The 15,810-nt window shown below is 37.6% G+C and overlaps 1 protein-coding gene across 1 annotated transcript; it reads right to left on the reverse strand.

Annotated features, from left to right (window-relative positions):
- Window positions 1-462: 462 nt before the first annotated feature.
- Window positions 463-15,460, reverse strand: CD83 (CD83 molecule). Its single transcript, XM_070749117.1, has 5 exons — window positions 15,372-15,460; window positions 14,942-15,072; window positions 5,913-6,126; window positions 5,712-5,818; window positions 463-2,504 (listed from the first exon to the last, which is right to left on the reverse strand). The coding sequence occupies exons 1-5, from the start codon at window positions 15,412-15,414 to the stop codon at window positions 2,439-2,441; spliced, it is 561 nt and encodes a 186-aa protein (XP_070605218.1). The 5' UTR covers window positions 15,415-15,460; the 3' UTR covers window positions 463-2,438.
- Between the last annotated feature and the right edge of the window lie 350 nt (window positions 15,461-15,810).

Genomic DNA, 15,810 nt, shown 5'->3' on the forward strand with positions numbered 1-15,810 from the left:
AATCAGGAGTTTACAAGGGGGGGGACTCTGACCTTCCTGCCAATCAGCTTAAAGCCCTTTTGGGAGAATTGGTGCTAGACTTATGGTTGGGGGTCACCACAACATGAGGAACTATATTAAGGGGTCGCGGCATTAGAAAGGTTGAGAACCCCTGCCCTGCATAGAGAGGTTGGGCTACAGCTGATATGAAGTCTCCATCTGCAACGTACTGAGATGAAGTCAAGAACATGTGAAAGGTACAAGGATAGACAAGTTGAAGTTAAATTAAGCAGAAATCCATTTTTTGACTATGCTTAAAATTGGTAAGGAGAAATGATTATTTAAAGTTCTTTTTTTTTCAGACAGACACAGGTGATCAACGCACATTTAAAACATGAAATTCAATTATTCTGATTTTCATACCGAAGCTGCAGCCATGGAGAAGGCACTTAAATTAGCAATAGGAAAATGATATTCAAGACGTTTGTGCAGTCATGTCTCTTTTTTAATGAATATAAATTTTGTTGCAGGTTTTTAATCCTCTTTTCTTAAGAGAAAGTTCTTATAAGAAATCATTTTTCTGAACACAATTTCAGTTGGTTGATTTGGCAGACCCAAATAAATAGAGTCCCATAGTGTACACACATATCAAACACTTCAGGAATATTTCCTCCTATTCCCCAGCTCATGAAATTTCAAATTGCAATTATATATTGCAGTTCATTTTATATCTGGATATGGAAATGATGGTTCAATCTGTTATTTATTTGCTAAGATAAAGCACCATATAATATTATAGCATGTTTTTGTAAATTAAAAAGAAAAACAGAAGACCAGATGATGGACTATGAAAATAATTTATCTTGTAGGAAATGAAATAGGGTAGTCCTCACTTAACAACAGTAATTGGGATTGGCAATTCCATTATGAACCATTCCAACACGGTTGTAAAGTGCAATATTGCATGAATGTCACAGCTTACAACAGTAGTTGTGGCAATTCCAGTTGTCATCCTTAAGTAAATCCCACAGGGTCATTAGCCAAAATGTCACATGATCACTGTTTGGAATTCCTGCTGGATTCCTCAATGACTTTGCCTGTTGAAAACCAGCAGTAAAAGGTCACAAATGGCAACCAGGTGAGTACAAGATGCTGCAACCATTGTAATTGAAAGCCGATTGCCATGTGCAATCATTTCACCATGGAGATGCTCCAGTGACCAGAAGTACAAAAACCAGTTGTAAGTCTTTTTACTCAGTGCCATCAGTGACGGGCCCCACCTGGTACAAATGGGATCAGCGATCTGTTAGGACTTTTTAATGGGTTCTGCAGGCTGGGCCGGTCACGCGCGGGCCCAGCACATGTGTGCGTGCCTCCATGCGAGATTTCGCTTCTGCACATGCGCCTGAAGCAAAATCTCACAAGAAGACACTTGCTATGGCAAAAATTGCCAAAATCTCTCCTGCGTAAACATCCTCTCATGAGATATCACTTTAGGCGCATGCGCAGAAGCAAAATCTCATGCGGGGGCGCACACACGGGTGGCGGGTGCACCCACGCCAGCCTCAAGATCCCGTACCAGTGGGGAAAAGTAAGCGGAGTCCTTCGCTTAGTGTCATCATAACTTTGAACGGTCGTTGAATGAATGGTCATTGAATGAGGAATACCTGTAATATTTTCTGAATTTTTCTCATCTCTTACTAAGTACACTGCTCAAAAAAATAAAAGGAACACTCAAATAACACATCCTAGATCTGAATGAATGAAATATTCTCGTTGAATACTTTGTTCTGCACAAAGTTGGAATGTGCTGACAACAAAATGAAATTGATTGTCAATCAGTGTTGCTTCCTAAGTGGACAGTTTGATTTCACAGAAGTTTGATTTACTTGGTGTTATATTCTGTTGTTTAAGTGCTCCCTTTCTTTTTTTGAGCAGTATATATCATACAATACAAAGGGCCTTGCTAAACATGATTGAGATCTCAGTTGATAAAATTTCAGTCACTGGGTAATTGTTGAGCTTGAGTTTTTTTCTTGCTGTGATAGTTCCTGTTTGCCCTACTATCATAATTGGAGAAATCCAGAAGCTGGTGCAATTAAAAGCGACCAATAATTGCACTAAGTGGTTGGTAGGGAAGGACATTTGGACTTTTGTGCAGATCTGAAGCTACATCTGATAATCCTGATGAGTCACAAAATATTCAGTGGGCATGAAGTGTGAGGATTTGTAGTCCCAATCTAAAAAGTACCAGATTGAGTAAGGCAAATTATGCAGTCGTATCCTTCATCTACAGCATTGTGACAATATCCATTTGATGACATAGTACTATTGAGTTTCTTGTAACATCACCAAATTATCAGGAAAGAGCCTTGACAGCACCACTAAATTAACTGATAAGATTGTCTTTATCAATGCTGTCCAATATTGGGTAATAGAAACCATTCTTTCAACAGGTACTATACAGAGAGAGTTTGTTTATCAGATTTTTGAGGATCAGAAGATCTTCTTTCCTTTAAGCATGTCTAAAGAAAAGAAAACAACAGTTGAAGCAAACTGTCTAAGGCTGAAATAAAACATAAATTTAAGTAAATTTAGAAGCAAGTTATTATCATTTATAACTAAATCCCTTATATTATAGTTAAATCCCTAATCCCCTAGGCAAAACTGTATTTTTTTAAAATGACCATTCCAAAACAAAGACAGCAAAAATGTTAGTTTTGAATTTAAATATCTCAAATAGTTACTAACCCTCAAGCCTCCCAATTCCTAATTTCAATGGGAAAAAATATTAGAAGGAAAAATAAGGAAGAAAAGTGCTTTACATTATGCAATGGCTGTGATCTCCGAGCAGACAGCCAAGGAAGAAGCATAGAAGAAAAGTTCAGGAAGTCCTGTGACCATAGTTCCCTCTAAGCTGAGCAGTGAGCAATCGCTCACTTAAAAATCATCATCAACTCAGAGTTTTCCAAACCTGCCCAGAAGCCGAGAGGGAAAGAGTGAGAGGGAAGGAGAGAGAGAGGAAGAGAGGAAGAGAGAGAAACAGATAGAAAAAAGAGAGGAAGGAAAAGAGAAAGAAAAAGAATGGGAGTAAGGAAGAGAGAAAGAAAATCAAAATCTAGTTTGAAACTAGCTCAACTATTTAAGTGGCATTTTGATATTGATAGAGTTGCCCTATTATGAGCTCACTGTTATAGACACACAGTACAGTATTTTATTTTGAAATTCTCTGAGGCAACACAGGGTGGGTTTTTTATTTGTTTGTTTATTTATTTATTATTTCTGTGCCACTCAGGCACTATACTTTTCTGCCCACCCACCCCAAAAATTAGAGGGAACACTGCCTGTGACTAGTAGGATCAATATAGTAGATAACCAGGCTGAGCCTAAGAGAAGGGTCAGTGATGTAATCAGTGTCTAGTCCCTTCTAGCCCACCTTGAATCCACTGAATCTTTATCTACCACCAATTTACTTTGACCATTCGAAGTTCAGATTCTTATAGAGACCTTAAGCTTTCACTAAATCTTTATATTCATTTGAACTGCTTGGATTTCCTGATTCCCCCAGAACTTGGCCATCAGGCTTTGTTATATGGAAGTTCTGTAAGCTAATTATCATCATTACATCTAGGGTTACTATATTCCACCAGTTAATAGTGTTGAATTCTAAAGAGAGGTATCGCTTATAGCCTGATTTTGCCTCCAGTTATTCTTAAAGAGTAATATGAAAATAAAAACACCTCCATGGGTTTCCTCTTCCCCTTTCATATTGATTTTAGTTTTATAAGCCTGCATACAAGCCTGTCTGAAAGGTAACTCATAAAGGGGAATTATCATAAAAGTAAATATGTTGGTCCTGGCTTAGATGTCTCTAACCCTATTTCCGAAACAATATTAATATCTTATTGGGTCCAAATATAGTTGTGGACTATGTCTATTAAATTTAATTAACAAAAGGTCTGCAGGCAATGTAAGTAATAAATGAATAAAATAAAAGTCTTAAATGTTCTTTTTTAAAATTTAAGCAGTTAATTTTGTGCAGGTAAGTTTTATTAACATAGAAGAAATGTACATACCATTTTTTAAAAAATAGTCATTTCTAACATGTCTCAGCTTCTTTCAATTTAGAAATTCCATTAAATTTTTATCTCAAATAAAGTTTAGGGTTGTTGTTGTTATTTTTTTTAAAAAAATGGAAAAAGAAAGAAGTACTATAGAATTAAGCTCAACTATTTTCAGGCAAGCGAGCAGAAAAATATTATTTTTCTGTTCTGTCTTCCTGTGTTTCAATTAAGCAATTTCCTTCAACATTTATCAAGCCAAATCTTATACTGAATGGCACAAATTAAAACCAAAGATTGATGATATCAAAATACAGATATGTAACAGCTTCTTATAAGATCGAGGAGAGGGAGATTTTAGTTAAGATAAATTATCTCCTCAGCAGATAATGTTTGATTTATGTCAATGGATATGGTAATGATGCAAAGGCAGAAATTACACATGTCAGCCAGTTTGGTATATGGATAGAAACTGGGAGACTGTGAACTCTAGCTTGCCTTGGGCATGAAAGTCAACTGGATTAATTTGGGTTAATCGCTTTCTCTCAGGCCTAGAAAGAAATGGCAATCACTTGCCAAAGAAACTGATTAATTCAGGCAGTCATGAGAGTCAACAATGAATGCAAAGGCAAGCAAGCAATTGATAATAAATTAATTAGCAATAAGGTGGTTACTATGTTTCCCACTTCATTGGGGACAGTTTTTTATTTGATGCTTGCTGTTCAATGTACAGTACAGTACTTCATCAATAGGGTGCATACAACTGCAGTGACTTCTCAAAAATATTGGGTACAGTCGCAGTATCCCTCCAAAAATTGTCACCAAATTGTCATTTTTAATGTGTTTGAGGATAAGATAAGTATTGCATTCATTGGGTATAATTTTAATTCATTTTGTTCTGGCCTTTCCAGTCTCAGAAATAAATACATTTCCAATCTGGAAAAAAAAATCTAAATTGCCTAATTTGAAGGGTTACCTTTCACCTATGATGGAAGATCAAGAATGAGAGAGAACAAGAAGTTGCCTTTCAACACTAAGCAGATGACAATGCAGGTACTTGGGTTTCTTGATTAATCATGTCCTTAATTAGGACAAAATATTAATGTTAGATTAATTAATGTTAATCTAACTTAGCACCTGTATGTTAGTATACTGTATATACATTGGCACATATACCGGTACATTTTTGCATGTGTGCATCTCTATATCTTTTCTTGATGTTGTTGTCGTTGTTGTTGTTGTTCTTCTTCTTCTTCTTCTTCTTCTTCTTCTTCTTCTTCTTCTTCTTCTTCTTCTTCTTCTTCTTCCTCTTTCTTATCTTTTTGGGAGATGATACATCTCTTCATGATGTATCATGGTGGCTATATAAGCAGCCACCCTAAAAAGTAGCAGATTGAAACTCCAGTTCTGAAAAACCTGCAGGAGCTTTAGCTGTCTTCCTTCTTTTTCTTCTGAATGATATTCCATAATGAGGCAGCACCAAGCATCAGGAACTCTCTCTCTCTCTCTCTCTCTCTCTCTCTCTCTCTCTCTCTCTCTCTCTCTCTCTCTCTCTCTCTCTCTCTCTCCTCTCTCTCTCTCCCTTCCTTCTTTCTTTCTTTCTTTCTCCTCCCCCTCTCTTTAAAATAATTTTACAGTAGGAAGAAGTAGGAAGAAGTCAAAAACACTTACACAAGTAAGGATGATAAGTAACAAATAGAAGCTCCCAATAGAACTCAGCAACATAAGTTCTGTGCTATATTTTTTGAGTTTCAGATTTTGCGATTCCTCGGGACAACCTGCAAGGCAAAACAGTAATCTTTACATGATCAAAGTACTTTGAATGTTCCAACTGAGAAAAAAGAGAGAAATTGGCAAACAAGTGTACCATACCTATTACTCTGAGTATAATTGTACTTTGGTTGTGTTTTCCGACTGGTTCCAGTATGATACATTTATAAGTTCCACTACTGAAGTGTGTAGCATGTTTAATCTTCAGAAAATGCCAGGTGCCATTAGAAATCTCTAAGGAGTGGTTAAATCCTCTTGAATATGCATGTTCTTTATTATATTCCACATCCTTCAGTCCTTTGTTGTTTTCATCAATCTATAAATTAATGACAAATTAACATAGAGACTTTTGATTGAAACTACATGAAAGTATTTATATGCCAGTACGAAACCATTCGCACTGTGCTGCCCTTCAAAAGTGTTTGGACTGCAATACCCAGAATTCCAGCAAGGATCTAGAACAGTGATGGCAAACCGTTTTTCCCCTCGGGTGCCGAAAGTGCATGTGCACACACTATCACGCCAGTGCAAATGTCCACACCCATAATTCAATGCCTGGGGAGGGTGAAAATTGCCTCCAATGCCCCACCAGAGGCCCTCTGGAGGCCAGAAACAGGCTCATTTCTGGTGGGCCTGGTAGGCCCATTTTTCACCCTCTGCTTCCCTGGAGCCTGCGGAGGGCAAAAATGCCCTCCCCGCCCTCCCGAAGCAAAATTGCCCTCCCGGAGCCTCTGTGCAAGCTGAAAATCAGCTGGTCAGTGCACATTTATGTGCTGGAGCTGAGCTAGGGCAATGGCTCGTGTGCCAGCAGATATAGCTCCGCGTGCCACCTGTGGCACCCATGCCATAGGTTCATCATCACTGATCTAGAAGGTTCCAGACTGGAAAGCTGTGATTACAGGGTTTGGTCATGCTACATTTTAACAGAATAACAGAGTTGGAAGAGACCCTGGAGGCCTTTTAGCCGAAATCCCCTCCTCAGGAAGGAAACCTCATACCATTCCAGATAAATAGTTGTGCAATCCCTTCTTAAACACTTCCAATGTTGCATTCACAACTTCTGGAGGCAACTTGTTCCACTGATTAATTGTTCTGTCAGGAAATTTCTCCTTAGTTCTAGGTAGCTTCTCTCCTTGATTAGTTTTGAAGATTTGCCTTTAAAACGTCATCTGTCTTAAACTTCAACCATCAGTCACTTATACTAATTCTCAATGTCTAAAATGTCTAGGTTGTTCCTATGCCACCAATATTACTACTTCGCAGCCTCAGGAAAGGTTTCAAGGTCACCTCTCACTGCCACCAGGCTGAACAACTGAATGAGCGCCAGATTGAAGAAAGCAATAGATTAGGGGTGTCGAGTTTGTGGTGTCATGGTGGCATCATGTGACATACCGTGACTTCCCCCCCCCTTCGCTAAACCGTGCATGGGTGTGGCCAGCATGTGATGCATCCAGTCCTTAGACCACAAGTTTGACAGCCCTGCAATAAGTAGATTCCATTGCTTTTGCTGTGTTCCCCCTTCCGAATGTTATTAGTTAGTGGGAAAACACCTACCAATCATAGTCCACTGCAGAAATTGGGTGGATCTGATTGCAAGTTTCTATGTGCAACTTTATCACTATTATTATTATTATTATTATTATTATTATTATTATTATTATTATTATCATTATCATTATTATTATTTATTAGATTTATATGCCGCCCCTCTCCGAGGACTCAGAGCGGCTCATTTATGCTCATTCCTGTACCTCTCCATCTCCAAGGCTTCCTATTAATATTATTATTATTACTACTATTACTATTATTATTACTATTATTATTATTATTATTATTTATTAGATTTGTATGCTGCCCCTCTCCGAGGACTCGGAGCGGCTCATTTATGCTCATTCCTGTACCTCTCCATCTCCAAGGCTTCCTATTATTATTATTACTACTACTATTACTATTATTATTACTATTATTATTATTATTATTATTTATTAGATTTGTATGCCGCCCCTCTCCGAGGACTCGGAGCGGCTCATTTATGCTCATTCCTGTACCTCTCCATCTCCAAGGCTTCCTATTATTATTATTATTATTATTATTATTATTATTATTATTATTATTATTATTACTATGATTACTATTATTATTACTATTATTATTATTATTATTATTTATTAGATTTGTATGCCGCTCCTCTCCGAGGACTCGGAGCGGCTCATTTATGCTCATTACTGTACCTTTTCATCTCCAAGGCTTCCTATTATTATTATTATTATTACTACTATTACTATTATTATTACTATTATTATTATTATTATTATTTATTAGATTTGTATGCCGCCCGTCTCCGAGGACTCAGAGTGGCTCATTTATGCTCATTCCTGTACCTCTCCATCTCCAAGGCTTATTATTATTATTATTATTATTACTACTATTACTATTATTATTACTATTATTATTATTATTATTTATTAGATTTGTATGCCGCCCCTCTCCGAGGACTCGGAGCGGCTCATTTATGCTCATTCCTGTACCTCTCCATCTCCAAGGCTTCCTATTATTATTATTATTATTATTATTATTATTATTATTATTATTATTACTATGATTACTATTATTATTATTATTATTATTATTATTTATTAGATTTGTATGCCGCTCCTCTCCGAGGACTCGGAGCGGCTCATTTATGCTCATTCCTGTACCTCTTCATCTCCAAGGCTTCCTATTATTATTATTATTACTACTATTACTATTATTATTACTATTATTATTATTATTATTATTTATTAGATTTGTATGCCGCCCCTCTCCGAGGACTCAGAGCAGCTCATTTATGCTCATTCCTGTACCTCTCCATCTCCAAGGCTTCCTATTATTATTATTATTATTATTATTATTATTATTATTACTATTATTATTATTATTATTTATTAGATTTGTATGCCGCCCCTCTCCGAGGACTCGGAGCGGCTCATTTATGCTCATTCCTGTACCTCTTCATCTCCAAGGCTTCCTATTATTATTATTATTATTATTATTATTATTATTATTACTATTATTATTATTATTATTTATTAGATTTGTATGCCGCCCCTCTCTGAGGACTCGGAGCGGCTCATTTATGCTCATTCCTGTACCTCTTCATCTCCAAGGCTTCCTTGGAGGTGGGGAAAGGTAAAAATGCCCTCCCCCATCCTCCCAGTGGCTTTCTTGAAAACAAAAACGCCCTCCCAATCATAGTTCCCTCTAAGCTGGGCAGTGAGCAATCGCTCACTTAAAAATCATCATCAACTCAGAGTTTTCCAAATCTGCCCAGAAGCTGAGAGGGAAAGAGTGAGAGGGAAGGAGAGAGAGAGGAAGAGAGAGAAACGGATAGAAAAAAGAGAGGAAGGAAAAGAGAAAGAAAAAGAATGGGAGTAAAGAAGAGAGAAAGAAAATCAAAATCTAGTTTGAAACTAGCTCAACTATTTAAGTGGCATTTTGATATTGATAGAGTTGCCCTATTATGAGCTCACTGTTATAGACATACAGTACAGTATTTTATTTTGAAATTCTCTGAGGCAAAACAGGGTGGGTTTTTTGTTTGTTTGTTTGTTTGTTTGTTTGTTTGTTTGTTTGTTTATTTATTATTTCTGTGCCACCCAGTCCCGAAGGGACTGCCGCTCAGACACTATACTTTTCCGCCCACCCCCCAAAAAAATTAGAGGGAACACTGCTCCCAATGCCTCTGTGCGAGCCAAAAATCAGCTGGCCGGCACACACATGCACGTTGGAGCTAAGCTAGGGCAAGAGCTCACATGCCAGCAGAAATGGCTCCACGTGCCACCTGTGGCCCCCACGCCATAGGTTCACCATCACTGCCCTAGATAAAGCAACGTATATTTCTACATTGTGCTATCTCAAGCAGTTGAAAAACCATTATTTTTTTTTACCATGGATAGATGCAACCGGGGAGAGGTACAGAAGTTCAAAGTGTTGCGAAAGCAAACTGTAGCTTTGCTGTAATTTCAGCTGCCTCCGATCCGAGCTGGAAATAAAAGTTACAACTTCCAACCCTGCTGACATTCTAGAATCAGAGAGACCCAAGAATTGCTTTCCAGCCACCACAGCATCCTGGTACGGAGCTGTTTATTGCTGCTAATGCAGCTTTAAATTGATGTTGTTGCTGACATATGAGAATGAACAGTGGGCGAGAGCGAGGGGCACCTGCCTGAAACGCTTTGTGCCTGTGGTGCTGTTTCAGCTAAGTCTGGCTCCAATTTGATTAATATTTAATACATATTTTAATCTCTTCCATTTGGATAGTTCTGGTGGCAGAGTGGGGTGGCTCAGGGGAAGCAGGGCTAAAACAGCCATGTTAGAACTAGACTAGTAAACTTTAAGAAGAAAGGAAGCCTTTTCTAATCATTAAATAATCTGCTTTAGTAATCTGCTAAATCCAGTGTATACAGGAAAGCAAGATATAGATGTAATATGTGCAGACTGTACCTTTGTGGGGGAAAACGACAGTCTATTCCCGCCTTCCCCCCCCCCCTCGCTCCTCCAATGGCATTAGTGTTCTTTCCAGCCACAATTCTTGGGAAACATAAAAGCAATACACTTATTTTTCCTTTTAGGATAAATTCTTTCAGAGCTATCTAATAACATTTGCCTGTGGGGACATCTCGTGGCCATATCTTGGTTTGACAGGATGAATTATTTTTGCCTAGATTTTTTTTACAAGGAAAAGCTTTTTTATTGTTTTTTTTTAAATATACTGAAATTGTTAATTGTGAACTGTATTATATCCACTCTTTCTGTATTATAACTTTTAGGTGTTTTTTTTTTTTACTCCTCTGAGATTGTGTGTATGTGTGTGTGTGTGTGTGTGTGTAAAAGAATAGTACAGTGGTACCTCTACTTATGAACTTAATTCGTTCCACGATCAGGTTCTTAAGTAAAAAAGTTTGTAAGAATAAGCTATTTTCCCCATAGGAATCAATGTAAAAGCAAATAATGCGTGGGATTGAGGAAACCACAGGGAGGGTGGAGGCCCTGTTTCCTCCCAGGAGATTCCTAGAGAGGTCCCATGGAGGCTTCTCCCTGCCTTTTCTGCCCCTGTTTTCTCCCAGGAGATTCCTAGAGAGGCCCCACAGAGGCTTCTCCCTGCCTTTTCTGCCCCTGTTTCCTCCCAGGAGATTCCTAGAGAGGCCCCACAGAGGCTTCTCCCTGCCTTTTCTGCCCGTTTCCTCCCAGGAGATTCCTAGAGAGGCCCCACGGAGGCTTCTCCCTGCCTTTTCTGCCCGTTTCCTCCCAGGAGATTCCTAGAGAGGCCCCACGGAGGCTTCTCCCTGCCTTTTCTGCCCGTTTCCTCCCAGGAGATTCCTAGAGAGGCCCCACAGAGGCTTCTCCCTGCCTTTTCTGCCCCTGTTTCCTCCCAGGAGATTTCTAGAGAGGCCCCACGGAGGCTTCTCCCTGCCTTTTCTGCCCCTGTTTCCTCCCAGGAGATTCCTACAGAGGCCCCACGGAGGCTTCTCCCTGCCTTTTCTGGTTATAGTTTCGGAGGCTCAGGTTTGTAAGTGGAAAATGGTTCTTGAGAAGAGGCAAAAAAATCTTGAACACCCGGTTCTTATCTAGAAAGGTAGAGGCATTTGTAGGTAGAGGTACCACTGTATACTAAAAATTCAGAGTATAAAAATGGCTTTTAAAAGAAAAAGTGGGTTTTTTTGTATTTTTGTTATCCTTTAGGACAGGACCATCATTCATCTATCTCATCAATCAATTGATCAGAAGCCAGATAGACAAAATACAAATGAACTATTCCTCCTGCTAATCCAGAGTGCCTCATTTCAATATTCCCATCCTGATCCTTTATTTTTTCAGTTCACTTAATCTGCAATAAACTATTTTGGCAAAAAGTCTAGGAAGGCAATCCTACACTCCATGAAGTTCATGGAGCTGCCCTTTCTCTCCTACTGATTTGCTATAACCTCTTGCTTATGAGGTCACTATAAGAGGAATTCACTATCCTCAACTTTACACTATTGTCTGCAATTTACAGAACTGGGAAAATGGCAACCTTCCAGATACAGTGGTCCCTCAATTTTCGCGGGTTCGAACTTCACGAAATGGCTATACCACGGTTTTTCAAAAATATTAATTAAAAAATACTTTGCTGGTTTTTTCCCTATACCACGGTTTTTCCCGCCCGATGATATCATACGTCATCGCCAAACTTTCGTCCGCCTTTAATAATTTTTTTTTAATAAACTTTAATAAATAAACATGGTGAATAATAATCTAAATGGTTGCTAAGGGAATGAGAAATTGTAGTTTGGGGGTTTAAAGTGTTAAGGGAAAGCTTGTGATACTGTTCATAGCCCAAAATAGTGTATTTACTTCCGCATCTCTACTTCACGGAAATTTGACTTTCACGGGCGGTCTCAGAATGCATCCCCGCGAAAATCAAGGGAACACTGTATACGGTATCAGATTTAAGCAACTTTTTAGAACGTACATCTCCCAATGTTATTTGACACCTATGACAATCATTCAGTGTTGTACCTCATGATTCGTGACAAATCTATTTTTTTATGTACACTGAGTGCATATGCACCAATGACAAATTCCTTGTGTCTCCAATCACACTTGGCCAATAAAGAATTCTATTCTATTATCTGTTTTGAGGAACTTATTCTGTCTCTGTTTTGGTTATTGAAATCACAGAAAGGTTTGCAGTTTTCTTTGAATTGCAGCTCTGCAGATGGGGGTTTTCCCCCCTTACTGGGGATTCTTTGTCTTACTCATCTCCAAGTCATCACTTTCTCTTCTCTTTCTCTCCTCCATCCCTCCCACACAATCCCTACAAAGGATTCAGTATTTGGTTCCTGGAACTTGTCTCTTCCTGTATATTTAAAACTTAACTCACCCTGCCATTGATCCAATCCCCACGACAACATGGAATAATGATACAGCACCCAGGGGCTAAATTGCTGCCATATTATTATTCCACCAAAGAGCTAACATGGCTGGAAATCTTTTGGAAACAACCACAATAAATTGAATTTGTTTGACTGCAAAGAATTTTCCTAACAGGCGGGTTTTTTTAAAAAAAAAAGTGGTGTTTTTAACACAACAGGTGAATAATAATTATAAACAATGAATATCTGGGGAATACCTAAAAGACAATTGCATTTCTTACAGCATAAAAAATTCCATGCATTGTTTTAGTTATTGATTGATAATATAGTTACCCTTCTGAAAATTAACCTGGATCACTATGATCTTGTTATATGTTAAGGTAAGTTGATGTAAGTTGTCAATATCTATTCTATGTCTTTCATTGGTACGGTGCAACTACTATATCACTACATATATAGTGTACATCTTATTATTTTTGAAAGAAAACGTGCAGCATTTTCATTTTCATTTTGTATCTTTTGTTATACGTTAAGATGAATTCCAACGATTTTTTAAAATTCAGCTTTAGGAAGAGCCTTTAACATACTTAACATATTTAGTTAATGGATTATTGTTATTTTAGATAGGATAATATATTTTTAACAATGTATCACCCAATTGGAAAATCTTGTTTTTGTTACAGTCTGATCATTAATTTGACACAAAGTGCCGTACACCCTGCAGAGTCACATTATTCTCATAATTCTTAAGCAGCAAAGTCAAAGGTTAATTGTTTGTATTTACTACACGGTTCACAATTATCCCGTACTTGTGACTTAACCTAAGAGCTATTTGAACTTTACAGTGCAAAATGTCATACAATTTGTTGGAATTATTATTTAATAGTCCCCTAGAGGGCTTAAATACACCGCTTATTGATTAGACCCTTAATACTGTAGTTTTTTAAGTGATTAATTCTACTATTTGCCTGTTTGCCTGACTGCATTCTATCATGTTTGCAGGTCAGTGCTGCCATTATCTTGAAATAATTTCACTGAATTCTTTTTAAAAATGCAAAAGAGACAGAGAGGGAGGGAAAAAGGCAGGCAATATCTAGTATTATCCCAGCTGTTCTGAACTAGTAAACAGAAAAAGAAGAAGCAAGTGATTCCTTATTCTGGATGTTAGAATATCATGACATAATTTTGTTTTCATTGGCAAAAGCCTTATACTTCAATGAGATGTTGGGGAACTACAGCCTGCAAACTTACAACCACAGCTGAGCCCCAAATATCTGCTGCAAAGTGAGACATTTTTTAACTGAGGTTTGCCCCACTTTACAACCTTTAGTGCCACTGTTGTTAAGTGAATCACTGCAGTTGTTAGGTTAGAAACACAGTTGTTAAATGAATCTGGCTTTCCCATTGATTTTGCTCATTACAAGGTTACAAAAACATGACCACAAGACACTGTAATCACCATAAATATGAGTCAGTTGCCAAGCATCTGAATTTTGATCCCGTGACCATGGGAATGTTGCAATGACCATAACAGTCATAAGTCACTTTTTTCAATGGCATTGCAACTTTGCTGACTAAATGAACTAATATGCATGCATCCATGCTAACTTCATCAAGGTATTATTTAATCATTTTCAGATAAACATTCATGTAGCTAATAATGCAATATACGAACTGAAGCAACTGCAGCAATGTATTGAATTATGGCAACATACACTGCTGAAAAAAATAAAGGGAGAACTTAAACAACACAATATAACTCTAAGTAAATCAAATGTCTGTGAAATATTTTAATGCAAGAGTAGTAGATCCTTGGAACAAACTACCAGCAGACATGGTTGGTATATCTACAGTAACTGAATTTAAACATGCCTGGGATAAACATATATCCATCCTAAAATAAAATACAAAAAATAGTATAAGGGCAGACTAGATGGATCATGAGGTCTTTTTCTGCCGCCAGTCTTCTATGTTTCTATGTTTCTAAATCAAACTGTCCACTTAGGAAGCAACCCTGATTGATAATCAATTTCACATGCTGTAGTGCACATTCAGCTTTGTACAGAACAAAACATTCAGTGAGAATATTTCATTCAGATCTAGGATGCGTTCTTTGAATGTTCCCTTTATTTTTTTGAGCAGTATATTTTTGACCCTCTCAGTATGGCATCAAAAATCACACAAAAGGCATGGAATAGAATCCAGGCAGGTGAATTGCAGCAGGGTTTTTTTTACCTTATACCAGGAGATAGTTCCAGTTGTGAGCTGTAGATCCTGGAAAACCTTACAAGGGAGAAAAGCATCTTCATTACAGGTTGCCTCAACTTCTTGCAGGACACCAACTACTGCACGAAGCCCACACCAGACTGAAAAATAAAATATACCAGGGGTTGGGGAAGACATTAAAAATGAACAGCTGCAGAATGATTTTCCAAATGAAAGATAGATAGATAGATAGATAGATAGATAGATAGATAGATAGATAGATAGATAGATACATACATACATACATAGATACATAGATACATACATAGATACATAGATACATACATAGATACATACATACATAGATAGATAGATATTCAAATCTAAGAAACTTCCTGAAGATGTAGAGAAAATGGAAGAGGCAGAGAGTAATAAAACATTGAAAACAACTAGTATTTACTTTGACTTAGGAAGACAAGCTGATAGCAACGCATTGAGGCCATGAATGCTCAGCAGAAGGGGAGATCTTGGTTCTTGTCAGGAGAAGGCAAAGAGAAGTGAAAGAGATGCTGTCTATCAGCGTGTAAAAAATCACAAGAAAACAAATTATTGGGGGATTTCCCCTCCTCCCCAAGTCCAAATTAAGGAAGTTTTAAAGGCCATAGGCTGGAGGCAGAAAGTCCCACAGGGGATCCTTCATCTTCTTTTTAATAATATATATTTAAAAATAAATGTAATCAGAGATTCAGCATTATAACAGTCTTATCATAAGGCCCATAAGTCTACTTTGGAAAATTATTCCATATTTTCCCCAAATAACTTATCAAAAACTCAGTAACTCATCCAACCCTTTACTTCGAACATTTTTGTTGTGGTCTGTTCACATCCTGCTACAATTA

Source organism: Erythrolamprus reginae, chromosome 3, assembly GCF_031021105.1.
Source record: "Erythrolamprus reginae isolate rEryReg1 chromosome 3, rEryReg1.hap1, whole genome shotgun sequence".
Lineage (NCBI taxonomy): Eukaryota > Metazoa > Chordata > Lepidosauria > Squamata > Dipsadidae > Erythrolamprus > Erythrolamprus reginae.